We start from the raw sequence: 27,153 nt of genomic DNA, 5'->3' as shown, positions 1-27,153 counted from the left end.
TTGGGTTGTAGCAACGAATAGACACTGATAAACACTCTTTGTCTCTCTTCTCCATGCCTGTATAGGCTCGACTCTCCAGTGCTTCTCTGTTGGGTCTGTCAGAGGGGACTCGTTGGGGACCTCAGTCAAGGCAACAGACTGACTCAGTCCCAGTCTGGGGACTATTGCTGTGCTCAGGCACCATGCAGGGACCCGAATGAAGCTGTGTGCAGACAAATATGGGCAGGGAGACCAGAAACACAGTGGCTACATCCAGCCCAAATCTCCTTTTTAAAAAATAAAATAAAAAATTAAAAGTACAGGAAAGCATTCTGTATAGCAGGTTGGTGTTTGAAGAGTTGGAATTATATCTACATAGAGATACTGGGTTGGTATCTGGTCATTTCATTACACAATTGTAAGTTTACTCACAGAAGATATACCTGAAAACTTTTTTACAGAGGGGCTCTTAGTGACGACTTTATCTGAGGTGAAATGGAGATGTGGGACCCCCCCTGCTCGTGTGTCTCTGTACTGTATGGTTCAAGTCATCCAGTTCAGTCCCGGGGATGTGACTTCATAGCCAGTGACGTCTAATGGAAATGAAATGGAGAACGATTTATCAAAGGTCAACTTTTATTTGTTCAACAACCTGTATTTTAAACCCAGGCTTCTACAATAATTATCCCCACAGTGCTAGCTTAAAGCAAGCTATGTTTTTGGGCAGCGATTTGACAAATGATTACTTACAGGTAATTGCCTTTCTAGTCATAATTCTGACGGCATGCTCGGTATTGACACTTTATTTCCTGTAAACAAGGAGGCCACTGACTCTTATTATAAATATTATTTAAATATTTTAATAAGTTTAGGTGCATGTCAGATCTGCAGTATTGAAAGTAAGATCAATTAATTCTTCAAAGACTCTCATAAATGTTAATGTTTAAAATGGGCAGTAAATTGCACCGCATCATTAAAGGAAATTATTCAAGAGCACTGAGGACTGCAGTTGAATAAGTATGGAATAAGACCGAACAGGAGCAAATTAGAAATAAAGCATCAGATGGTTGAAAATAGGATTTGCATCGCGGTGTTGTGGGAAGGCATGGAAGGCCAGTGTGCCAATGAACAGGTAATGTCTGGGGGAAAAGCATGACCACTGCTAACTGTGCAGACCCTCAGGCTTTTGCAGAAGATGCAAGAAGTCAAGATGAAAGGAGACTGTGTTGTACGGACCCTTCTGTATCCCAAGAATACGGTGGCAGCATGCTCGTTTGCCAACACTCGTGTCTCTGCACCACGTGAGAGTCCTGGCACATGGGAAATGTCACTGATTTAAGCAGGAATTCCTCACCACTTGGAATTCCCCGGTTTTCCTTCACACATTTTCTCATTTAGCTCTGGCATCTGCACGTTTTCATATCTGAAATGTAAAAGGTTGCTCAAATAAAATCTTAATTAATGCAAAAGAGCCATCCAGGTGGCTCTGGTGGCTTAGAGAAGGATGCCACCTGTAAATGTGCTGGAGCATTGTTTCAGTGTGACATTCAGCATGACTTCATTTGGGTTATAGAAGCCACGGATTTCCAAGACCATAGGCAATGCCAGATTTTTTGTCTGTAGTTCAAATCTGTTCATTTCATATTAGCAAAGGTTTTCTACATTGGGATCTATAATTCTGCTCAGTTATGGTCATATAAATACAAATTGACTGTAGGGGAATTATATGGGCTTTATGGACAGTAGATAAACGCAGAATTTGTTCCAACTGGATTTTTTCCCCTCAGCTGTAAATTACTCGGAGTAATAAAGCTACCAGCATACCTCTGTGAGTCCTGCCAGCCTGGCCCTGGGGGCATCACGGGGACCAGGACGGGGCTTTTCACTTCTTGGGCAACTGCATCACGGGGTCCTTCCTCCATTTCAGCAGAAATAATTAAATATTTCGTGTTGCTTCTGGGCTGTGTGCTATTCCTTCCTTCAGTAGCACTTGGTCTTTCTGCCTCTTGAAGTTTCTTGGCTGTGCTGCTTCATATAAAAGGCATTAGGTTCTGTGTTGGGGAGTATAAACATGAAGTTAAAAGGACTGAGGCTTTACCCTTGAAATGCAAAGGTCTCGGCAGTCAGTTTTAGCACCTTGCTGTCTTTGGAGAAAACTAATATCTGAGGGTGATGTGAAAGCTTTATCACCTTTCATCTGGTAAACGGACTGGTTCAAAAAAAAAAAAAAAAAAAAAAAAAACTGTAAAAATGTGATGAGCAAACCGTAGCAGTGTTCTGCGACGATTTCAAGGTAGTATGTTTATGTAAGGCAAAAGTTACGGTTTGGTGGTACAGAAAGGGGAACAAGCACATGATGAGAGCCTACTGCCTGTTCAAATGTACATCAGGACCCACCATTCACTGGCACAGAGTTTGCAAACCAGCCTTTGGGCATCAACCTTTGCTCTCATGTGGATGATGAAAGTCACTTTCTCATGGATCTTTACTCTCTGCAGCTTAATAAGGTGAGGGTGGGAGGTTTTTTTTGCCGAGTCACCAAGCCTGCTGGCGAAGCCTTCCAGAGGAAGGAATTTATAAGGAATAAATTAATAAATCCAGAGGAACTGTGGGAATTAAGGAGCTGAATAAATGGATGGGAGTTAAGAAATGAAATAAATGGATGAATAATTGAAAGGTTAAAGATTGAAAAAGAGAGGAAATAAGAAAGGAAAAAGATGGAATAAAAAAGGAAAAGATGAAATAAAAAAGGAAATGATGAAATGAAAAAGGAAAAAGATGGAATAAAAAGGAGAAGATGGAATAAGAAGGAGAAGATGGAATAAAAAAGGAAAAGCTGGAATAAAAACGGAAAAAGATGAAATAAGGGAAAAAGGTGAAATAAAGAAAAAGATGAAATAAAGGAAAAAGACGAAAAAAGAAATTAAAATAGGAAAAAAAGAGATGAAATCAAAAAAAAAAAAAAAGATTTAGGAAGAAAAAAAAAAGGCGGCGGCAAAAAGTGCCCCGCGTGCGGGGGGCGGCAGCCGCCTTCCTCCGCGCGGCTCCGCGGGCGCGGGGCGTGCCGCGGGGCGGGGCGCGGGGCGGGCGGGGGCGGAGCGCGGCGCTGGGGGCCGCGGGCGCCCCGCGCTGCCCGCTCGCTGCGTGCGGTGAGCCCGGAGCCGCAAAGCCCCGCCGCTGCCGCTGCTTCTGCTGCTGCCGCTCCCCGGTCCCCGCGCACGGCGGAGCTGCCGCCGCCGCTCCGCGCCCGCCGCGATGCCCGCGCTCCTCCTGGCCCTGGCGGCAGCGCTCTGGGGATTACCGGCCGGCGGCCGGGCAGCGGGAGCCCGCGGAGGTAAGGGGCGGCAGCCCGGGGAACTTTGCGGAGCCGGTGATGCTGCCGGCGCCGCTGCTGGCAGAGCGGCGGGGAAGTTTGGAGGCTGCCCCTGGGCCGGGGTGGCGGCGTGGAAACTTAGGGGATGGGGGTGAGGATGAGGATGGAGAAGGGGATGGGGATGGAGAAAGGGATAGGACGAGGATGAGGATGGGGATGAAGATGAGGATGAGGATGAAGATAGGGATGGGGATGAAGATGAAGATGGGGATGAGGATGAGGATGGAGAAGGGGATGAGGGCACAGCCGGCGACCCGCCGCGGTCCGGGCGAGGAGGGGGCTCCGGGACCCCTTGGGGCGCGGCGGCTCCGCTCTGGCTCCGGAGCAGAGCTGACTCCGAATCGGGCTCCCGGCGCCGCCGCCCCGAGGTGCGCCCGGCTCCCGCCCGCCCAAGTTGGCTCCGCGCCGCTCCGCGGCTCTCTCCTTTGCGACCGCTTTGTCGCGACACACGCGGGTATCACGAACGAGCGGCGATAGCGTCCGGTGTCGCGACACGCGAGCGACCGGAGGGGGAAGGCTCGCAGGAACGAGCCGGCTCTACGCCCGGTGCCCGCGCTCGTACTTCAGTCAGGAGGCGAAGATCGGCGGTCGCGATGGGGTTTGCGCGATGGAAAATATTTCACGAACTTTCCGCCGTGCTCCCCAAACGGGCAGGTTGGGTTTCGGCAGCTGCAACCTGCCTCCGAGCCGGGGAATAAAAATGAAACTTGCAAACATTTGGTGGAATTGTGCTGGAAACGGGTCTGTCGTTCCGTCCCCCCCTTTGGAGATAAGCAGGTGCCGCTTCTTCCTCAGTATCAGTTTCTGGTGTTTCAATTTTGCATCGTTTTCCCCGTATTTTGTGTTTGTAGTTACCTTGCTTGGATTCAGCGTTTCACAAAAAAAATGTGCTGTCAGCTTACGTTACAATCAATCCCATCTTAAAAGGCAACATCCTTGTAAATCATACCGGCCCCAAAAGTGGGATAAATCAAATTTACTTAGAATCAACTAACTCATCATATCGTAACGTCATGTCATATCAAAACCGAGCGGAGTACACATTAGGATTTAAAAGGCGTTTTGTTAAAAAATGCCAAGTGGTCTCAACCTAAAAGGGATTCGGGATGAGGCTTCCAGAAAGAAAATTACATTTGCACATCAGATAAACTTTATGATATGCTGCAAAAATTATTGACGGTACCAAGCTGATTTTCCTTTGCGGGAGGAAATTCTGGGGCACTGAAGCATGCTAGGCTTAATGTATGTGAAAGGCACTGAAATTTGGGATGCGCTGTGGCTCGCCATTGGTAATACGAGAATTGGGGAAATGTCATGGATCGTGTTAATAGCAGTGTTGTGGTAGCCATGGTGATATTAAATATTAGTGAGGTTCTGCAGGGAGAGGTGACACCTATTAGACCAGTGGATAACATTAGGAAAAAGGGTGAGGGGAAAAGAAAACACCAAAGTTTGAAGTATGTAAAGATTTTCTCTATGTTTGCAATATGCTGGAGGAGTTTTATCGGACCAGCTCTGTCCTCAGCCAGGTTACAGCTACTCTAGAGTATATTACATGACATACATATTACATTATTTTTATATATATATATATATATATATATATATATATATATATATATGTATAGAAGTTGGGAAGGAAAAATCTTGTGGAGAAAGAAATGGAAATGAGGTGAAAAAGAACGAAAAAGGCAGTCTGGAGAGGGGAGTCCCTCCAGGAGGGAGAAGTCCTGCAGCTGAGGTTGTTCTACCTGGGTGACGAGGAGGTACAGCTTGCCTTACAGTGCTTCAGTCAGCCTCTTCCTGAGGAGGCTCACAACCCCATTCCCTTGTAGTTATTCTGGTAAAGAAGTTGAGAAGCCTGAGGAGCCTTGCTAATGCTGGCAAGGCTGAGGAGCCCCAAGTCCCATCCCTACCTGTCCAGAGCTGGAGCTGGCAGCCCTGGGGCTGCGGGGAAGGTGCCTGGACTCAGGGGCTGGGTTTGGATAACCTGTACAACTATGTTGTGTGGTTTGGTTCTTTCCCCCAGTGAAATGTGTATCCCCAGTAGCGTTAATGAACATGCGGCTCGTTATTAATAGGCTTGCCACTCATTGCTTGCCCACAGCTTGGTGGCAGACCACAGCTGGCAGGTGCCCTGGTTGTCCTCGTCAGTGTGGTCCTTCAGGTTGTCCTCCTCCAGAGGTAGGCTTTGTACCGAGCAGAGGGGTGTTCTCTGGTAAATTAAAACTCAGCCCTTTCCCCCAAAGGACGATGTATCGCATGTTCAAGTCATGCTTTGGGGTAACTTAAGCTTTTAAAGAAGGAAAAGCAAACCTTCACGAAAGCTACTCCTCTCTGGAGTCATAAAGCCTTCAGTAATTTCCATCTTTATTCCACTTAGCAGGGAATTTACTGTTTTAAGGGTGTCCTTTGACCATATTTAAGTAAGGGCTGCAAATGAATGACTTAAAATGGAGTTTTCAGGTTCAAGGTTCAGCTGACGTTAATTTGGATTACTGGCCCGGTAGAAGAAACAGACCAGGTGAAATAAATCTGTCTCCTTGTGGTGGGGGTGATTGCTGGTGGCCTCCCCTCTCCAGCAAGGTGCCCCAGCAGGTGGCAGTGGGGATGCTAGGGGGTTTCCAGCCATCTCGTTATTAGTAGCTGAATGTTTGAAACCAAGTGCACCAACCACTGCTGTGCTTCGCCAGCCTGAGCTCCAGTTTGGCAATGCATTGGGAAGTATTCCCAAAAAAGCTCTTTCTGTGCTGTGCTACAGAGGTGCTTGCTTCATACTCATGTTTTATGTGTCTTGGACATAGATAAGTACTAATATCTTATACCCAAAAGAAATGCTTCCAAGGTCACAGCGACATTCCTATTTATTTATTCCAAAGAACAATGCTGCAGGAAGCACGGTGTGCTTTTAAGAACTTATCTGTCACGGGAGAGGCACAATTACAGAGAAGCTTGAAGATATATCAAGGAATTTAGGACAGTAGTTAGAAAGATGTGCACTAAGAAGTAATTAAAGAAAGAAATCGTGAGAGATTTCCACAAGTGCAATTTCAGTGACTGGTTTTATGGGGCAATCAGTGATGTATGTGCGTCCGCGATTGAGTATGTGATTGCATGCACAAAATCCTGATGCTTCTGGAGACTGAGCGAACTGTGTTGAGTTTTCTCTGAACCGACGTACGTATTCTCTCTTATTCAAGTTATTTTATGCTCAGTTCAATGGTTTTGGAGAGCTTTACTTGAATAAAAGGAAAAGTGTTATAAGTGCACAAACTGCTTAAAAGGCAAAACTTTGTTTTACAGTTCAAAAACGTATGTTTTATATGAAAGGATTGTATGTAAACTTGTTCTGTGATAAATCTTTTGCTAATTTATCATAGGGGTTTTGTCTGGGTTTTGTCTGGTATTCCTGCATGTTGAAGTAGCTATTCTCCAAAGGTTTATAGAAAATCTCTTCTTACTTCACACAGTAGCTTTTTTGAAACGTTACGTGTGAATTTGAGCACATACACATACCTTTACATTCATACGGACCCCGGTCTTAACCCACTTGCTTCAAGTGGCAAAACTCACGCCAGCAATGAAATAAGTGCAGTTTGGAAGCCCTTGTTCCTCTAGAGCCTGTTGTATGTCCTTTTGTCTGTTATTCGGAGTTGAAGAAAATAGGTTTCTCTTTATTGATTGTAAAGTACTTATGTAACTTTAATTTAAGAATTTAGAGCTCTGTCTATCTGTAGAGATGCTGGTAATCTAGGTAGTAGAAAGTTCTTGTTACAGCATCGTACTTTGAGTCCCAGCATGTTGTTTTTCCTAGTTTTTAATGTATTAATCTGTCTTTAATAGTTATGCTCCTTAAAACGTAATTAAATAAAATTTGCTTAGGGAAGTAATTTTAATTGCACTAACCCAAAACACTTTTAATCATGAACCCTGAAGATAAAAATATCAGAACACAATTATTTCTATGTAAGTCATGATGACTATTGAGTCTGTGCTTAGTGAGATCTTGGGCTAAGTGCAGGCACTGCAGAATGGGTCCTAAATTTGCAAGCACGATTAGAAATTAATTGGATTTTTAAATAACATTACTCAAATAACGACTGTGTACCTTCTGTCCAACCCACTGGTTTGTTTTAGCTAAACAAGTTTTTGGGTCTCAAATTCAGTCTATGGAAAGGATGCAAATATTTGTAAGCAGAGCGGTATTTCAGCTGGTGACCAAAGCACTAAAAGTTCCTGAGGTGTTGGGTAGTCCCAAAGCGAGATGAGCAGGATCATGGCTTGCCCCTGCCACCCAGGGAGCAGTGGGCAGTGCTGGTGCCGGCCTGCACGTGAGCTCCGGGACCCCAGGAACGGGATTCCCCTAAAACCCAGTGCTCTGAAGCAGATTTAGCGGGATCTAAGAAGGATCATTAGAGACAAAGAAGTGCTTTTGCCAGTAGTGTGTTCACTGTGCTGTTAATCTAACTTAATTGGTAAGATCCTCGTAGTAGGAAGATCTTCCTGTGTACCTGGGAAGTGTAGGTATATCTGTTATATCTTGTTATCGGGTATGTCAGGGCTTTCCCCCTATCATGTAGACATAGAATTGGGCTTGGGCACTATGTACTTTTTTATGAACCCTACCAAGCTGGAAATAAAATTGGGCACTGAAAAGAAGATTGTATGTCTCTAACAACTACATTTATCGACCATTTTGTAATAAATTGCAGTTGTGTATTAATAACAAAAGACTGGGATACATAAGGGCATTGCTAAGTAATAGGGCTTTTTAAAGATGATGTAACGCCAGTCTTGAAGTGAGGTACACTTGGAGATTTTTATTTCTATTCGGTTAGAAATCCAGTTGAATTCTCTGAGGTGGAAAAGCAGAGATTACAGTATTAAGAGTTCTAGATACGGTACATTGTGTCCTGAAATGTGCTCTTATCGCCAGCTGATGTTCCTAAACATCTCACGTGCTGCTGTCTGCTGAATAACATGGCTTTCCAGAAGAGCCAAACTGCTGAAACACGCCTTCGCTTCAGAAATAAGAATGTCTTTTTTTTTTTTCTTTCTTTCTGTGAGATCAATGTATTTTGGACTACCCGTTGCCTTACTGTCAGTAGAAGGTTCCTTGGTAACTTCTGTGTGTGACACTGTTGAATGACTGATGCTTCAAGTGTGATAGGATAAATACTGTAGAGATGAATCTTAAACTTTGAGAATAAGGAAAATACGTACAATTCCTCCAGGTTTTCTCAACCACTGAGTTTTTATTTAATACCAGTTCATAAGCTTCAGTATTTTTTTTCCTTGAATGAACAAAGGAAACGTGGGGAATGAAAACATGCAGTTTTGTTTTTTTGAATAGTCTTATGATGATATATTGAAGGGGGAATAGACCATGTGCAAGACGAATGCTGATGCAATGCTTTCCAAATGCAGTATTTCTCCTGTGGGCTGTTCTGTCAAGGGGAGACTCTTCTGCTCACACGAGCACACGCTCCAGCAGAACAAAAAGATACCCAGGCAATTTTCATGTAATGCTTTATGATTTTAATTCGCCTATCTGCAAACTAACCCAAACTCTTTTTGTCAACAACTTTTAAAATACAATTTTGATATTGTCAAATAGTTTGGGAAGCTGCTTATTGTACTCTGATAGAATGGTTGTATTTTCACATGTTGTGATGTGCAGGCAAGTATTTTTCCTCAAATGTAATTTTTTAGGGTATTTTAAGGCATTGGAGGTACCAAAATGCTAATACTTCTAATATATCCTTCTTTAAATGTGCCTCTTTGGAGAGATGCTATCGTGTTGTGCAGGCATAAAAGTGCATGTGGAAAAAAAACAAATTACTAATTCAAAATGATCATGGAAAAAAATGGCAGTAAGTTTCTAGATGATGGATAGCTTTCCCCAAAACACCTGCCTCTTCTTGCCTGCAAATCCTGTGAAGATGAAAGAGAAGAGCGGCGCAAGTTCATAGCTACTTGGATGCTCTTTTGCATATGCAAACACATGCTGATTTACCCAAAGTATATTGGTATTTGTATAAAACTGTATGCTTATGAAATGAAAGCATGTCATTCAGCGATGAAGCTTTCTTCTCAGGAGAATATTGTTTTTTACTTATGCTTCACTGTGCTAACAAATAGATTATAGCCCTGAGTTTATACCTCTGAGATCAATGGATTCTTTGTTCTGGACTTGGTGGTTATGGGGTCAGGATGCAGAAGTGCAAGGAAACTTTGGATCATTTTATTAAAATATCGTTGGGAAATCTTAATTGGTAGACTTAATTAAGTTATGTTTTGTCTGTTTTGTACTACAGCTTTTATACAATAAATTAACTATTTCTTGCAGTATTTTTACTCCAAAGTTTGATTCAGTTTTGACTGGGTTCCTTGTATTGAACCCACTTTTGTATTTCCCACATCTAATTCTAAAACATATGGATCAAATTTATGATTGCTTTTCTCAGTTTGTAATGTTCCTCTAGAAAATGAGTTACTTCATAAATTGTTTATTTTTAATGATAAATTGTCAATTTCTCATTTAAAAAAAAATCATTTGTTTTGAACGGACCACCCTCTCCTGAGGTCAGAAAAACAGACGAAATTCCAGACAGATCAATATGCTGATATGTACGGTCTACTACCTGGAAGCTGTTTGGTTGTAGTTAAACCTGGTTCTGTGTAAGGCAGACAAAGCTGGCTCGTTTTCTAGATGAAGCACTGTACTTTGCATTCAAGATGTCTAGTTACTGCTAGTTATCACTCATTTAAAGTAGGTAAGACTCATTAAAAGGAATTTAGAACACACAATCTGCTGGGTTAGAGCAGTACAGTACAGTGGCAGGGATGTTCAACAGCAACATAAGTGTGGCTCATTCGGCTTCCTACTGCCTGAATGTGATCAGTAAAAATAGGGAGATGGCACTTAGGTGAGGGGTGAGCACTCGATTCCTGAATTGTGAAGGTGTTTTTGTACCAAATGCTCTGACAGACTGATCCACAACATGTGGAAGAGCATGGAAAAGTTGTCTTGCTTCCAGTGGGTTTTGATCCAGTTCCCAAATGCTGGTCTGGGATGGATGTGAGGATGAAACCTTGTCATTCAGCAACCTGGCTCCTTAGGAGTCATTGTGTGCCTATCCAGAGATGAGCCCAGCTGAGTTTCTTTTGATGTTTTTTTTTCAAATGACCCATGTTTCAGCAGTATTCCAGTCATGCAGACCTTGCACACTCAGGATTTGCTCAGCTTACAGGTGGAGGTGAGCTATTACTGGATGAATGGCAGAAATACAGCATTGCTCTATGAGGATAGACAGGGCTATTTCCTGCTCATACATACATATGAAGCTTTAAAAGTTCTCAGTCATATTTATAAATGCTTTTGCTGTTCTCATTCAGTCCTTCCATCATTTCTACTTAAGCTCTGAGATTCTCTGGGGCTGGCAGAAGAGGTGATTCTGCGAAGCCCAGCTAGGGGCCGGGACAAGCCTGGGTGTTCTCTACAGCCCATTTCCCAATTCCTTGCTGTGAGCAGAGGTGGTGAAAGAACAAGTGTAGCTGGAAAAAAAAACACACACGCACACACACACACACACACACACACACACAAAAACAGCAATTATGATTTAGAAACTGCTGCAATTTTACTAAATTGGGTCCCTTGAATGTCACATCTAGTCCACCACTTCTTGACACTTTGAAGCGCCTTTGTTCATGGGATTTATCATTTTACATACAAGTTATATGTGAAGATGTGTATAAAAACGTTTACTTTCTGTTTTGTCAGGCCATATAAATGAAACCTATTAAAGAAAAATGTAGACTTCTTTCTCTTTACTTAGTAGCAGGAAAAAATGCTCAAAGTAAAATGGGAGATAAACCACTACTATCTAGCCAGTTGAGAAATGTTGGAAGACCTATAATCTCACCTCATCTGAAACACTTGGTTTAAAATGGCTTATTTTGTGTAACTGCACTGAGGCTTTTATTTTGAGGGATATCTGCAGACAGAGTAGAATTAAGGACTGGGAGCAAGGGAAGAAGGCTGCAAAACTGAATTTATTCCTCCTGGGTGCCACTAAGCCAAGTGGCTTGTTCTTAGACTACGGAAAGAATAGTGAACAGCAAATGGTTTCTTCATAGTAGTGACTTATTATAGTAGTCTTAGGCAAAACGTTTTAGGTTACTGTTAGATCATATACAGGGGAGATGAAGCAAGTTGGGACTACACAGGTGTGAAAATGTGAAAACTAAGGCACTACTCCATGCCTGTGGTTTGTCAGGCTGAATTGCTTTTACTCTTTTGTTGATGACAAAGCAAGGCTGCATCAGAGCAGGGAGGTATCTTGCAGATGCTGGCTCCAAGGCTAGCCTGATCTGCAGCAGTTAACTGTGTAGGACTGCTATAAGCCACTTCTGTAAGGACGGATTGCAAGTATAAACGTGCATATTAAACCTTGGATGTACAGGGAGAGCGTGGAAGATTCTGTATATAGCAAAGCCAGGAGCACAGGGAGGGGCTGGGCAGACATAATCTCATGCCCTGACCCAAATGGCCCATTAGCACATTTTTTCAAATAGGAGCATGCTATTCAGGTCAGCGTGTGTGCACAGACCCATCGGAATGAATTCCTTCCCTTGCGCTTGCTACCTTACATTTCTTTCTTTGGGTTTTGAAGGCTGTGACTTAAACAGAGCTGACAGTACACAATATTACCCATTTACTCTGTAGATTATGCTCCTCCGGAGAATTGGTGTCAGCTAATCTGCCACTTTGACGTTTTCACAGAGACCCGCTAACTGCATATCCCATAATGCTGCAGGAGAGTGTCAGATCTGGGTGTCCGTAACTTTATTTATTCCCCCCAAACTTCTAGGAGTGTATGTTCAGATCTCTAGCCTGTGTCACTTACTTTGTCCTATGAGGAGCTTCCTTTCTGTGTAGAAATTCGGTTTGTCAGTACCCAATTTTGACCGCTCTTTGGGCAGTAGGGAGAGAGTTTGAAGCAGATGGCTGTCAACATGATGACGAAATTCTGAAATACTGCTCAGATACAAACTGTGAGGCATGGTATTTAAAGCACATTCAAGCATATAAAACTGCTTATATTTCTAACACATTACTGCTTTTGCTGTGGAATGTTCTTGATACAATTCATACACTTCTGTGATAAAAATTTTTTTCTTTTACTGAAAAAAGCCAAACTCCACTAACCAATTAACTTTATTCAGCAATGAGTAAAACACTATGAACCGTGTTATGATTTTGTCAGTTAGAATCGTTAAATGCTCTTCAATGAAACCGCACTGATTTACGTTAATTGGTGGCCTGTCTTTGCACAATGGTTTCGCGCTGTGTCAAATGTGCCTTGCAAAAAAAGGTAATGCAGCTAAACATGCCGTGATTGCTGCTCTTGTGGTGTTGACTGGTGCTCAGAAGCTGGCCAGCAAACGAATTTAAACTACAGGAGTACTTAATGTGTGGCCGTGAATTTTTAGGAGCACACTAAAAGCACTTTCATAAAGTAAGTGCTAAAGAAGTAGTAGGTATGGCACAACTTGGATTCTGCATCACATTTGTAAATTAGTTATTGGATTTAAGTACTTTATAAAAGACTTTGTATATATATAAAATATATATGAAAAGCGTGATGTAAGTATGCAAACTTAGTAGAATGCCTTTTACAGCTTTATATATCTTAAGGAAAAAATGTCAGAGTGTAATAGATCAACAGTCTGTTTAGCCCCACAGTGGCCATTTTTTCTGAAGATGATATAGCATGTCCTTGGTGGTCCCATGAGTAAAGTAGCTGTTTCTAGAAGCCAGCTAATGGCTGTTTTTCTGATTTGGGGTAGAATATGTGTGTGTTGAGGATGGTCATCTTGAATTGGTCACCACTGACTGATCATGCATACATAAAACTAATAAGGGGAAATTACATTTAAATATTGCATTTACATTGAATTCCATTTTCTATCCTGTTTTACACTGAGCAGAAAAGTTGCCACATCTAAATGGAAATCTTTGAATAATTCCGTTTTGTGTGTCACGACAAGCATCGGCTGGCCATAGGTTTTGTGTTTGTACTGCGGGCAAGCAGAGTGGTGACTGTACTTTTTCATCTCACATTGGCACCTTGGGTAGACTATCTCCATTTTTTATCAAATTTCCAAAATCTCATGCCTGGGAAAACCTCTTACAACTTCAGGAGTCCAGGTGCTGCAGAGCTTATTAGAGAGTAACAGCTTTTGATGATACAAGTGCCTGTTGAATGTTGCTTTCATTTGGAATTGCAGCCTCAGGGAAGCAAACACACTAGAAGTGGATAATGGAAACAGAGAGGCTAGGAGGGCTACTTGTTAAATTACAGGATTATTTTATTTGGTAGGGAGCAAGAAAGGCCATGTCCAGTACAAAACCAAAAATATAAACACCACAGCTCTTACTAAGTTTCCACTCTGCTTCTGAACCACAGAGTTTGCATTCCGGAATAAAAGAGCTGATGAGCAGCAGTGTTTGGCATGTGTGAGTATTGTCTTTTATAAGCCATGGGAAATCAATCTTCCTTCTTTCCTTCATGAAAATACAGAACTCCTTGAAGCTGCTCTTTTTGGAAATGTATGTATTAGTGAAAAATTCATGGATGATCCAGATCTAATTTTTATAAAAATGAACGGTAATGCACTCTGGGACTTCAGGTCCATATGAATGTATTTTACATTCACCTGCCTTATTGTAGACTTAAAGAATAACTTTTTTTTTCTTTTTTGTGACTGAATATCTGAATAACTGAAGGTATAAAACAGCTCATCCCAATAGAAATTGCTGCCACTGTAAGACACAAATGTCAGCTGTAGCGCATTGATGCTTTAATAACACAAAGTAATCTCCCCATACTTCAGTAATAAAGTTACACAGGCTCCGGTTTGCTTTCTTGTCAACATCTTTCTATTGACACCTTTCTGTCAAAAAGATGAAGTGAAGAATAATATCTAACTCTTTTCTCTCATGTTAAATGTATTCTGCAAAGCTTTTGTGAAATACAAAGCATATGGACTTTGCAGATAGTGTTTGCATTTGGGACTTGCAGGGAAATCTACGTGAACTTTGTGCTGTAGAAATAGTTGCCCTTTAAAGCAACCAGTTATTTTAAATAATCAGATTTCTAAACACTGTATTTTGGGGAGTAGTCTAATCTTTAGAGCTCTTTTGTTTTTTTAGGAGCAGCAGAATATAATTATTGGTATAAACTTAGATGTCAAAATTTGCCAGTCTGCGTGCCTGGATAGGTACCTTTTTTTTTTTTTTTTTTTTTTTTTTTTAATGAGAAATCTGTTACTGTTTAGAGCAGACAGAAACCATAGTCTAGCAAACTGTCAGAGAATGTTATAGATGGGGGCTGAAGCTGTCCAATAATATAGTCCAGAAGCTCATTGTTTATTAATATTTATTTTGATTCTCATAATGACATGAACATTGGTTCTAATTATATTTTTTAAAAAAGGCTAATATCTTCATAGATGTCAGTCTGGTCCACAAAACATCCAAAAGGATACCGTTCAGAAGCAATAAGTAGGAGGTATGCGTCTGAATTTCATTAACTGATAATAATATGCATGCCCATACCTGAGGAGAAACACCGCTTAAAACCTGAGCTTCCCGCTAGGCCGGCGGGGCTCGTATCACTCGCAAGGTTAGGCCTCGTGCTTCGCCGTCACGGGTTTCTGTGGAGAAATGGCTGGGGTAAGCTGCTGCAAAACTGCCAACATCTGCTAAATTAGGTGTAACTTTTAAAGCAAAATCTCTGAAGAGCTGGGGCTGGGCAGAGCACTGCGGGAGAGGTTTAATTTCAGCTTCTGCTGCGTGTGGAGTTGCAGTGGGGTGGTTGGGGCAGGGTTAGTTGTGCTGGAGGCCTTCCCCATGAGTGCGGCAGGCTTTGGGCCCAGATCAGTTCTTTGCTCAATCATAGCTATGTAAATATGAAAATACAGAAAATATATAGCTCAAGGAGGGGAACATCGTATCTTTTCAGGGCAGTGATACCGGAATAAGGGGTCATAGAGTGGGGGGAAAAATCTTTCTTCCCCTATTTGGCCTTGGTAGCCCACCGTTTGCCAAATCATCTGACGTGAGAGCCAGAAATGCCTTCTCTGCTGGAGGTGGTGACAGCCTTCAATTTGTCTGAACCAAATAACGAGGAAAAAATGAGCAGACCTTGAGCATGGCAGCATAGACCTTGGGGCAAATGCTGCTCGTCATTCCATGCTCTTGTTGGGTGATGCTAGTGCTAGAGATTGCTGATGAATTTCAGTAGCAAAGACTAGGAGAGGACAGGCGGGTAACAGCGTGGGGAAGAGAACTTGTATCCCAGAAAAGGGCAGAACGTTGCTGAAGAAGGGCAAACCAAGGGATTTCCTTCCCCGAGTGCTTGCAGTTAGGCTCTGCCCCGTATGGAGAACCAAAGGGAAAGCTCCATCAATCTTGCTCTTATTAAATTGGCACAGCTAATGTATTCTGCTAAAATGTGTTCATCATGTTGTTTAAAACAACCAGGTTAGAAATCTACTGAAAATAAATGAAGATTTATTATTTTCAGTGTCATTGGGGCACCTAATACAGTATTGGAATACTAACTGGAGTTTGTGAAAGGAGAAAAAAAAATGTCCTGGTGCCATTTAATTAACTGTCTGGCCAATATTTCTGCCTTTTTATTGAAAAATCTGTACATTGCAACTGGCTTCAAGTGTACTCCGGGACAACTCTGCCAACAGCCAGCAAATAAACACATTAAAATACAGACAGTCTTGCACAGCTCCATGCATATCCAATAAAGTCACACCCTGAGCTGCAAAGAATTTTTTTTTTGTAACAAAGCAGCAAACAAGAATGTAATAACTGCATATTTAATTATAAAGTAATTTAATAGAAGACAGTTAATATTTTTTGTAATCATAGATGAAATGTCTCTTGTGGAGTCTGTCATGGGGGACAACTAAGGTCAGTGAAAATGTGAGCAGGGTTTTCTTCTTAACTTATGGTTTAGTTGGTTATGTTCTTTCAAAACTTCTTAAACTGAGTTTTTTCCTTTAACCATGTATTTATTTGCCAGTATTGTTTCTGGATGACTACTGTGCTTTTTGAGGAAAGCTTTAATAAATTACCTTCATTTTCTTTAGATTATGGGAAGCGTGCACTATTCTCTCATTTTATACGGGGTGTTACCTATTAATTTGATTTCCAATCAATGTTCTACAGTTCAGATCTCTTCCATGGAAGTTAACTAGGTACATTTCTTCTGAAGTAAGACATCCTGGAAGGCAGCTATAAATAACCTATTATGTGTAGCTGATACTGCACAGATATTTTTATTACTTTTTCTCTACATCATATTGTTCTAAGTGACACTGTGATCTTTGATCGCAAATACAGGAGCTGCAACCCTTAATTTCTACAAGAGCTACTAGAGTAAAGGAAATTCTGGGTTTGTCACTCAGGCCAAAAGCATTGGTATCACATAAGTAGTTTGGTTTTTACCTTAATGCTGAGGACAGCATCTTATGGGCAGAGAATATGTAAAGCTCAGCTTTTTTCTTAGATCCAGCAAATGTATTTGGTGATTCATTAATGACATGTCAAGTGATTATATTTTGGGGATATGGAGGCCAAGTTGGGAAGAGTTTAAAAGACAACTAAAAGAAATCAGTCTAAAAGTACTGAATTACCTCTATTACATCTCTCACAGCCCTTGCAGCCCTGCTGGTCTGGATTCTGGCGGTAACTCTCGAGTTGAAAGGTTAATGACTCATTTTCTGAGCAGTGCAGTTTTCTTTCATTTTTCATCTACAATTATCTCCACTGCTTTAAAAACCTGAAAGGCACTTCCAAAACGCATTGTACTCATGTGTTATTGCTGTCAATTAAAGTTATTAAATCATAGATTTTTAAAAGTGAAATCCAAATACGCCTTAATATATTTCTGTCGTTGCGTTGCCACTCCATTATGGAAGTCACGAGTGCAGTATTGAGGCAGCTCTAGAGGCTGGTGGATATTTCTGTCCATGGATCCAAGTGTTCATTTGAATATCCATTTCAGGAAGAGCCTTAAGGGTGGCAAAGCTAGGGAGAAGAGAGAAAGCTGTTGTGGGCTGCTGTCGCAGGAGTTCGGTGTTGGGGAGAATTAGGGTGGGCAGATGAGTTGGCCATCCCTTGCTTGTAGGGGCGTAGGGGCAATAAAAGACGAGTAAAAAGAGGCACATTAAGAGCCCTGGTCAGGGGAGTGATAAGGACAAAAAAGGAATTTCTGAAAAGTTGCAAACCTTGTGTTTGAAAGATTGAAATACTAGTGGTGGTTACGGGGCATGGAAGATGAGGGCAAAAGCCAAGTTTTTCGCAGCCGTTTGATATGGTGTTTGTGCTCCTTTGTGAATTCCTTAAATTAGCAATTTCACTTTTCTGTAAGTCTCCTGTACTTTGACTCTTAACTGAATTAAGTCCCATTATAAATGACATCTTTCCAACAGTTGGGATACAGGTTAGTGCTCCCAAGAGGGGCAATTTAATGAGTTTGTTGCTATGACAGCTCAGCTTCAGGCAGCACATGTGCTGCCTCAAAATACCCTCTCTCCCCTCAAGTATTGCAGCAACTTCTGTGAGTGGATTTTTAAACTTTGCTCTTAGTGGAATTCAAGCACAGCACTTTATAATTCTATTTTCCCGGTAATGCAGCTGAGGTTTTGACAGTCCATGCTGTTTGTTTCTTTATTTCTGAGATGTTAATAGTAATGCATGATTTGACAAGTAAAGGAACAACAAGGTGTTAACTGTATAGTAATTTTAAAGGATGCTCTAAGGGCTAAGTCAACAGATTTACAGAAAGAACTGCCACACGCGCACACTGTTTACAGTGAAAATGTATTGGGCCTGTCTTTCTTAAATTCACATCAGAGAACGTCTCAATGGATGGAAATTATTTATTATTTACTACGGTAACTGGTAGGAATACAAGCGTTCCCATTACGCTGCTGCCTGTAAGCTGGTACAGCGATTCGTCTCGTCGCGGGAGCTGGCTGTGGTCTACGACGTTGTGTAATGCCTCACAGTTTCCCAGAGATGTTAAATCAAGCAGTTATATTTTTCAGGAAGGCTGTTAGCGCAAGTCTGATGATGGCTGCTGAAGAGGCAACGTGTACGCAGGGTCAGATGGTGACAGCCCCTCTGACTGTGTCTGTAGCCTGCAGCAGGACAGGGTTTGGCCGTGGGGATGTCTGGATTGGCACCGAGGTTGTATTTGCTGGACTGTTCCTGCCTGCCCTTACATAGGCTCCCTGGATAGGACTCATCTTGGAAAGCAGTTCATCCTATCCCTACCGTTCTCTGCTGGCTCTCTTCTTGTCTATTACCAACTTTTGCATGGTTAAACCTGAATGAGGTAGTTCTGAGCCCAAGGTTTTGAACCTCAATGTGGTCCAGAATAATGTTGCTACTTGAATTTTTTATAAAAAAAAAAAAAAAAAAAAGGCAAAAAGCTAGTAAAAAGTCTGAATTGCTATTCCACAATATTATCCCATGAAAATATTTCAGGTTGTCAGTTTTCAGGAAGGATGGTGGCAGAGGAAGCAGTTGCTCTTGCGACTATTTCTCTGTTGCTGCTCGTCTATGAAATGGGGAAATGTCATGTTTAAACTCAAATGAGCAGCTCTGAAATGTATTTCTGCTGCCTCAGTGTTCTCTGGTTGCTTTGTAAGTCGGGTTGCTCCTCATTGTTCTGTCTCCTCTTCCTTCCAAGCTTTGAAAGTGAGTTTTCTTAAAGGTATGACTTCAGCATATGGAGAGGAGTCATACTCAAATCTGACATGACCTATATAAACATTGCTTTTTAACACTGGCCTGGAGTTCACTGGTTCTGCTAAGGATGAAAAGTGTTTTTTTTTTTTTTTTTTTCCACTTGATCTGTGTTCAGTGTCCGTGTCTGCTTGGCTGTGAATTACTGCGGATGCATCTCTGCTGCCATGAGGCTGTACCCGCCGCTGGGTGCTGGGCCACCTCACTCGCTGTTGGAAACAGCTCTGTCACCCCTGATCTCAGTGAAATTCAACCCAGGGAGATGCTGAGGAACTACTTATTCAACCCCAGCAAGCTTTTCCTTTTTGAAGTTAATTGGCTTAAAAGATTTTGATTTGCTGTTGCTTTAGAAACTGTGTGATGTGATCTGGATTTTTTTTTTTTTTTATATATCTTATTGTAAGTAAAATACCTTGGTACGAAAGAGTAAAAGGGCTGGCTATATAAATCACTGCTTCATTGTATTTATTGTGCTAGTTACTTGGCTTCCAAGTATACTAATTTTTTTGTAAATGCAAAATCATTCAGCTGTATCCAGATGGGTTCAAAAGATGCTGATGAGAACATTTGTTAAGGTTTTCAGTGGGTTCTGATAATGCTGTTTGCCATAAGTGTGCTTGTTCCAGTTTCTTTCAGTGACTGAGCAGGAAAGTGCAATTTCTGTGTACTTTTAATGACAGGTAAATAGGTTCAAGTATTCCACCCCATATATACTTTCATATTCTCTATATTACTTCTTTGGCTTTTATTCCATGATCACAGTTTTGTTCCCTTTGGAAAGAAGGGGGACACCTGCTAATCTCCATCTCACCTGACTCCCACCCTGAAAAAAAAAACAAACAAAAAACCAGAAAACCAACAAAACCACCAGCTCCCAGATAAAAAGAGACCAGATGCAAAGTGCGAGGAGCGTGGTTTTCATTCCGGCATCTTGTGATGAAGATCGCTACGAGAAGAGAAAACATGCTGTGATTTATTCTCACGGCAAAAAACTGCGAATGGAACAAGAAGTACAGAAATCTCAATATGTTGTTGCTAATACAATTTACATTTAGAACAGTGTGTCCTCCTTCCCCACTACGCTTGGTTTAGACATAGCTAAATTAAAGTGGTCTATAGGCAGAGCTTCTTGAACCGCAGTCCCAACCCTCACTAAATGAACATCTAACACTTGGTGGTAACCATGCAGCTTCTTGAAAAAAAGTACTTTTCATGTATTATATTTGCTCCGTGGTTATCTCCACGTATAATAATATCAAATTACTATGCTGTCTCTCAGAGTCCTAAATCGTATCATTCTTACACAGACCAGAAAATTACTTGTACTTAACAAAGATATGTTTATCTGTATATATGTTGTGGATTTTAAATCGAACAGTTCCAGACATAATTTTCCTAATATTGGCTAATCCATCTTTAATTAAAATGTTAATTGCTAATCCAGATATTACATGAAGAAAAATCAGCCTACAGTAAACTGCGAGTTATTTGCACAAGGACGAAAAACGTGCAATTACGTGGTGGTCTGCTCTTTGGAACTGCAGGGTGCCTGTCTGTAGGTACAGGAACTCACTAAAACATACTCTTGAGTTAGTATATAAATTATTTCCCAACCCCCAAAAAAGAGGGGAGATAATTTAGTGCTAGAAAAATTCCCCCTTCAGTCAAAGTAGGACCTGAAATACTGTTTTTTAGGGAGATTGTTGCCCAGGATGGGTTACTCCAGTGCTGCTGCAGCTGTGGTTGCTTCTGACAGTTGCTCAGCTAGAAAATATTGCTGAAATCCTGTCCGCTTCAGCGTCCAGAACAAAACTCCCTCTGTGTCGGAGCAATGCATTTCTGGAGTCAGATCCACTCCGTCTCGTTTCCAGCAGAGGGTTGCAGAAGGTAAAGTTAGCTACACAAAGGTTGTGCTTGCGTAAAAATTGCACTGAGGTTGCCAGCTGGTTTCAGAGGGCTGCGGGGAGAGGCTTGCTCCTGCTTCTCGCGGCAGAGGTGTGGGCAGTGCTGTGAGGCTCAGCTCACTGATTTCTGGAGTAGCTGGCACAGGCAGCGGCGGCGTTTCATGATCTGAGCTGGGAATCCTGGAATTGCTGTTGTTTGTGTAGCTGTGTACCAGTAAGTCTCTTTTGGAGGCGGGGGGGAGGCTTGTCTCATTAACAAAAAATTACAGTGGTAGTGACTGAAAACTTGTTAATCATAAAATATTAGGAACTGCTTAATTGCTGAATGGAATGACGCACGGTGCCTCATGCCTCTGAAACTGATTGATTCAGATCTCCTGGCTGTGCGTGTGTTTTTCATCTGTCATTAATAGAATTGCGAGGGTCAGTGTAATTTAAATCTGTTTTTCCTATCTTTTTCAGAGTAGTTGTGTTCAAATCGGACTCGTGAAATCATCCAGGACTGCAGTCAGATATATATTAAATGAAAAAATAGACTTACCTACGGAGTGCCATCTGTTGATTTTTATTTAGAGAAATCTTTTTCATAAATCTGTCTCACTTATAAGAAGTATATGCTAATAGGCAGGCTTTTGAATATATCCTCGCCTTTTTCTAAAACCTGAAAGGAAGAACAACCAAAAAAATCACCACAACCATGTAAAACACCGACGACCCCTAAATGCTATGAACAAAAACCACGCCTCCTAATTCCAGAAATCTTCACAATCTGTTCCTATTTGGGGTTTGTCTCAATGCCATTGGAAAGATTTGAACTTTTTGATTTTGGAGGTGCTTTTCATATTTTTTTAACCTGTTCATTTTCCATCAAAGAAAGTCACCTCTTCACCTTTCTTCTAATCTTTCCTCCATTTCAGACCCTGTATTCCAGTGTTCTTTGCCACTTGTGAAAGTCACTTAATCTCTGTTTGAACCTGTACCTGATGTGCTCCAGCAGCACGGCTTCTCTTAGCGAGTTCATCCAAAGGGATCAAGAGGAAGATGCCTTTGACACTTCTGCTGTACCAGGAGGATGCAGCCGCTCCTTGGCTGAGAGCTATGAAAGAGGTTATTTTAGGAGCGATATGGATTTGTATGTATCGCTTTGGCGTGGTTTGCAGTCACCATCTTTGAGACGTGTTTGAATATCTGCTATTGATGCGTGAATAATACTGCTATTTATCACTCGTTTTCAGGCAAGAGAACTGGCCACTGCCACCAGGAGACTCGCTCTGCCTGCCTGCATGGAAGTTGGGTTTGTTTTGGTTCCTTACGAGGCCAGAACAAGTCTAAAACAACACAAAACAACCCAAGCTCTGCCACTTTCTCAAGGTCAGGTGGTGTTTTCGAGCTGTGTCACTCGGTCAGGCAGAGCCCTTGCCCGAAGAGCTTGCATCAACTGACCTGTCCTAGTGAGCTGCAGCCAGGCTCCTGGGGGAGCTCTCGTCTTTCCCTCTGCTGAGTCCTTAAACAGGAACAGTGAAATTGTGCTACCTGGTGAGGATGAACGTGCTGCCCTACCCACGGTATCCTCATTTCTGCGGCCTGTTTGAAAACTGGTCTTCTCCCCTGTGGTCTCCTAATGTCCCATCTATGGGATGCAGGCAGGATGCTGGGGCTCCAGAGCAAGTTCACTTGTGCCTGAATCATGTTATGTCCTTTCGGTCTTAGCTAGACAAAGTGGATTAAGAATTATTTCTTCTTTGTCTTGTGCTGTAGGCTAGGAATAAAAATATGTAAAGACAAATCTGCTATTACAAGGATCATCTGTGTGATGGGCTGAGCGACAAGGTCCGAGATTGCTGAGAGTGTAGAAGCTAATGTACATGTAAAACTGATCTGCACAAGATATTCCCAAAGTCATTATGCAGTGCATAATCTTACAAATGAGGGGTTATATAACTGCTTTCTCAAGAATAATATGTCTTTCTCTTACTTTGCCTTTGCAAATTTTTAAAGTTCTCTTCCTAAGTAGATCAGTTACAGAAAAATGACAAAACGCATAGGGGTTGTATTGTGAGCCAAGGATTAGCTGGCGTGGGAAGAGGGATGCATTTAGGAACAGAGACAGCGCGCAAGTCGAGGCTTCTGCTCAGAAGACACGAGGACACCTGCCCCATGAGCACGAGGGATTGCGGGGCTCCAAACTCCACCTCTGAAATGGGCAAGACGATGCGTTGGGAAGGGGTGCAGAGGTGCGCCAGCTGGGCAGCAGTTGGAGTAAGTGTCTAAAAAGAATAAAAGCTTCTGATACGTGATGAAACAGGAGGATGTGAGGTCTGACTCAAGTGTTCTTAGTGGGTAAAGTAGCCAGACGAGTCCTCAAGTTTTGAAGCAAAAAAGGATTAGGGTGAGGTGGTTCTGGGGAAGAAAAGAACAAATGGAAAGTGGGAGATGGCCTTAATTTCTCCAGAGTGCTTTCTTTTTCCTTGTTCTACATAAGCAGATTCACTCTGGATCTGCAAAGCTCTCACATTTATCTTGTGGTAACGGTCCCCAGAGCTTCAACCTTTTTACTAAACTACCTTTTAAAAAAAGCTGTAAGTGAAAGTTTAACAACCCCTCTCCTCCAATAAAGATTGTTCAATAAAATCATAACTGTGTATTTCTTGGCCCCAATCCATGTATCTGATTCTGCATAGATGCGAGGCAAAACCTGCCAAAAGGCTGGGAGGAAACCCGCTGGTCTTGATGTAGTTGGTGTTGAGCTTTTTGCTTATTTTATCTTTGTTCTTCTCCTCCCAATACTTTTCCTACATGTCCTTTCTGGTGAAGTGGAAGTTTGGGAGATGATCAGTGTCTCTGGTGCATGAGCCCTGTCTTTGTATCTAATAGTTCACATATTCTTGCCATGCGTATCTTGACGGAAACACTTTTAAAGCTAGTTTCTAATATACCACAGCAGTAGCTTAATTATTTGAAAGCTCTTTATGACCAAAAAAATAATAATAAAATATTGTGTACTCATGTCTGTGGGGGACTTTGGTTTTTCTGCAGCTGGTCTTGGACCAGTCTGCTATCAGGCAGCATTGTGCACCTCTTCTAGCCCATGTGTTCCTCTTCGGTCTTGTGGTTAGCCATTTGCTTCCCATTATTATCTTTAAAGTCCTTCTACCTTTATATTTAGTGTTACGCTTGTTGCTATTAGTTTAGAACTTCCTTTTAATGTAAGCAAAACTCTTGCTTTGCTCAGGCAAACCCTCAAGACATAAAACCATGAGTGTGGTTCTAAAAAAAAAACATATAGAGGAAATTTCTCCCTCTAGGAATACATCTAATAATTGTGTTCAGATCTCTTCAGTGGTATAGCAGTGCCTTATAAGTGCCTTCCCACTGTAGTGATTTCTAGTTCACTTTCAAAAATCTGGCTTATTTAAAATGTTGCTATTAATAGCTTTCTGTTGGCAAAATGAAAGATAAGTCCATGGGATATCCAAGTTAGGCAGGGCACCGGGTTTACATTGGGTTTGTGCCCAGCAGCTGCTGATCCTGAACTTCTACAAAGAAGCCGTGCATTAATCAGGGTGTAACCATGGGGACAAGTTCCGTGCTGATATTCTCCCTGTGCAGGGGTAGTCGCCGTAATGTGACCTGTAGAGACAAATTACGTAATTCCTCCGCAATTTGCTGTGATCACGGGTAATAAGGCACCAATTTCTTGACTACCTTGGGGATACGCTAATGCTGTTGTTGCCGACTTTTCCTGGAAGAGTTGAGGAAAATGCAAAAACAGCATTTAGTGAATTAGGGCTCCGTTTTTCCTAAAGGTGCCTCTGTGATTGCAAAAGTCCCAAATATCCAAATATACACCAGAAGTACGGTGCTTCTGGGTGCAAATTATATGGTGATGTGTGCACATCATCTGTATTAAAGGTTCAGGGAAAGAACAACTGGGCAGTATTAGGGAGAACAAAATTGTTTAATTGGACTTCTCATATTTATTTTTAGCTTGAGAGATAATTGCTTCATTAGGGGCGGTAGCTTCTGATTTTATTATATCAGTGTTTATCAGAACTACACGCGCTTCCTGGAAAGCTGTAAGCGGTCAGAAAAGCCCCTTGGATGCTCAGAAATGGCCACTAAGAAAGGAATAGTTCAAGTACGTAAGTGTGAGGTATCCAGAGAAACAACCATTTTAGGAGGGACAAGGACCATTTCGTGGTTTAGTTAAATTAACAGCACCACTTCAGTTAACTTGGTCCCACATCTAGAGCTCTTAAAAACGCCCGTAGGAATACGTGAGTTAGTTTGTCTTAATTGCCTTATTTAATTTGAATGTTTAAATTGTGTTTCCGTCTTTAATGCAGCCATTTTTTTTTTTTGCTGAAAACACTTTCTGATATGTATTTGCATGTGTGCTTGTTGTGTGTGCTTACTGGTTTGGTTCTCCTCCAAAGATCTTTTCTTTTTCCTCCGAAAAAAAATAGTGAGAATTAATGTGTTGGCAAAACCCAGCCCTGACTTCAGAGAGAGTTGTGAATAATGAATGCAGGATCTTTCTCTCGCAGCACTGGCACTAAAACATCAGCCAGCTTTTTATAAAAATGCTGCATGCGTCCTGATGCCCCCAAAAAAGAACAATTCAAGTGCAGAGAACTCCTAGACCCTGATCAGCCAATATATTTAGTGCGAGTGGACAGATGGGACCTGATTTGGTGTAAACAGAGTTTTGCATTGGCTCCGACAGCTCTGTGCAATGCTGCTGGATCAGGGCTTAAACATTCCTGTAGAAGAGACAAAGTTAGCTTTCAAACAGAGCTAGTTAAAAGTAAAAACATGTAGCAGGGGAGGGAAAAAAGACGGGATTCTCGCTCCGTTTCTGTACTCTTTCGGCATGAGGTTGTGTAATGGTTGATGCCCCTCTGTTGGTCTGTAAAACAAATGTATCGGACTTGGCTAATAGCTGCTTAAACGTGATTCTGGCAGAGTGAACAGGCAAGAGTTTGGTTTGCTCAGCCTGAGGGAATCCTCCTAAAGCGTCCTCTTGAAGTCAATGGGAGCTTTGTCATTGACTTAAAGATTAAAGGGTTCAGTAAGGTGAATTGACTTAAATCAAAGTGATTTAGCTGTGATTTAAACCAACAAGCAGAAAACTTTGATTTAAATAATTGATTTTAATCTTATTGTGAATTTATAGTTTTAGCTGTTTTAAGAGAGGCAAATGCCTTGAGCGGTGTGTCAGTTTAAATGTAGTGGTTTGTGACAAAACAGAAACTTGGCTGATGTATTTTAGGAAGCTAAACCCCCCAAAAATATTTTATGAATATAAAAAGTGAAACGCTGATCTCTTTCCAGTTATACGGGTCTTTTCCTGACCAGCTCTCTATTCTAGCTTAACCTTTCTTAAATTCTTGCAAACTTATCTCCTGTTTTAAATCCTATGATTTAATTCAATGCTGATTCATTCTGGAGTCATATATTAGTTCTTATAGGCTTTTATTGTAGCATTGGACATGATCCCACGCAGTTTATTCACCATTAGGAGCGGATTTTCATGGACACTAGAGGGAGCACATATCGTTTTAGGAAAGTACAATATTTTTTTTGACCTGTCAAACCAGAATGTTCTAATCAGGCAACAGTATATAGTGATACGTAGCAATATATATGGTATTAATAACCAGCTTTGTGCATCTCAGGTAATTCATCATGGGGGACACACGCAAAGGGTCATTTCAAGAAAAAACTTTTCAAAAAAAAAATATATTAAAAAACAATCCCACATTTTCAAGGGCATAGAAGTGATGTGGTGTTTTCTTCAGATACACACAATCAGGCACAAAGTGGGAAGCAAGTATGGGCAGATTTCAGAAATATGCTGCTTTCCAGTGAGTACTGTGGTGTGTCCAGATGGAAGAGGGAGGGAGATACCAGCAGCATCTGCCTGCTCTTCTGCTGAGCTGTTTCCCTTGTGGCTCAGTGACTTCCTTGCCCCAGAGCAGAAATCTTGGGAGTAAAAAAAAAAAATGTCTGGGCAATACAGACACAAAATGGATGGTTATTCATGAAATTTCTAG

The 27,153-nt window shown here is 41.7% G+C and overlaps 1 protein-coding gene across 6 annotated transcripts in view; it reads left to right on the top strand.

The window, feature by feature from the left end:
- Nucleotides 1–3,204: 3,204 nt before the first annotated feature.
- The window catches only part of LRP1B (LDL receptor related protein 1B), a 684,970-nt gene continuing 661,021 nt past the window's right edge, over nt 3,205–27,153 (top strand). For 5 of the 6 annotated variants that reach the window (XM_040561327.1, XM_040561326.1, XM_040561323.1 and 2 more), the window contains exon 1: nt 3,209–3,313. In XM_040561327.1, coding sequence (XP_040417261.1) covers nt 3,235–3,313 — 79 coding nt within the window. In that variant the 5' untranslated portion in view covers nt 3,209–3,234. Of the gene's footprint in view, nt 3,314–27,153 lie in introns of all 6 variants that reach the window. The other variant, XM_040561328.1, reaches the window with a different exon arrangement.

This window comes from Cygnus olor, chromosome 6, assembly GCF_009769625.2.
Source record: "Cygnus olor isolate bCygOlo1 chromosome 6, bCygOlo1.pri.v2, whole genome shotgun sequence".
NCBI lineage: Eukaryota > Metazoa > Chordata > Aves > Anseriformes > Anatidae > Cygnus > Cygnus olor.
Note: the sequence above shows the minus strand (reverse complement) of the source record. Positions and strands in the feature narration are given on the sequence as shown.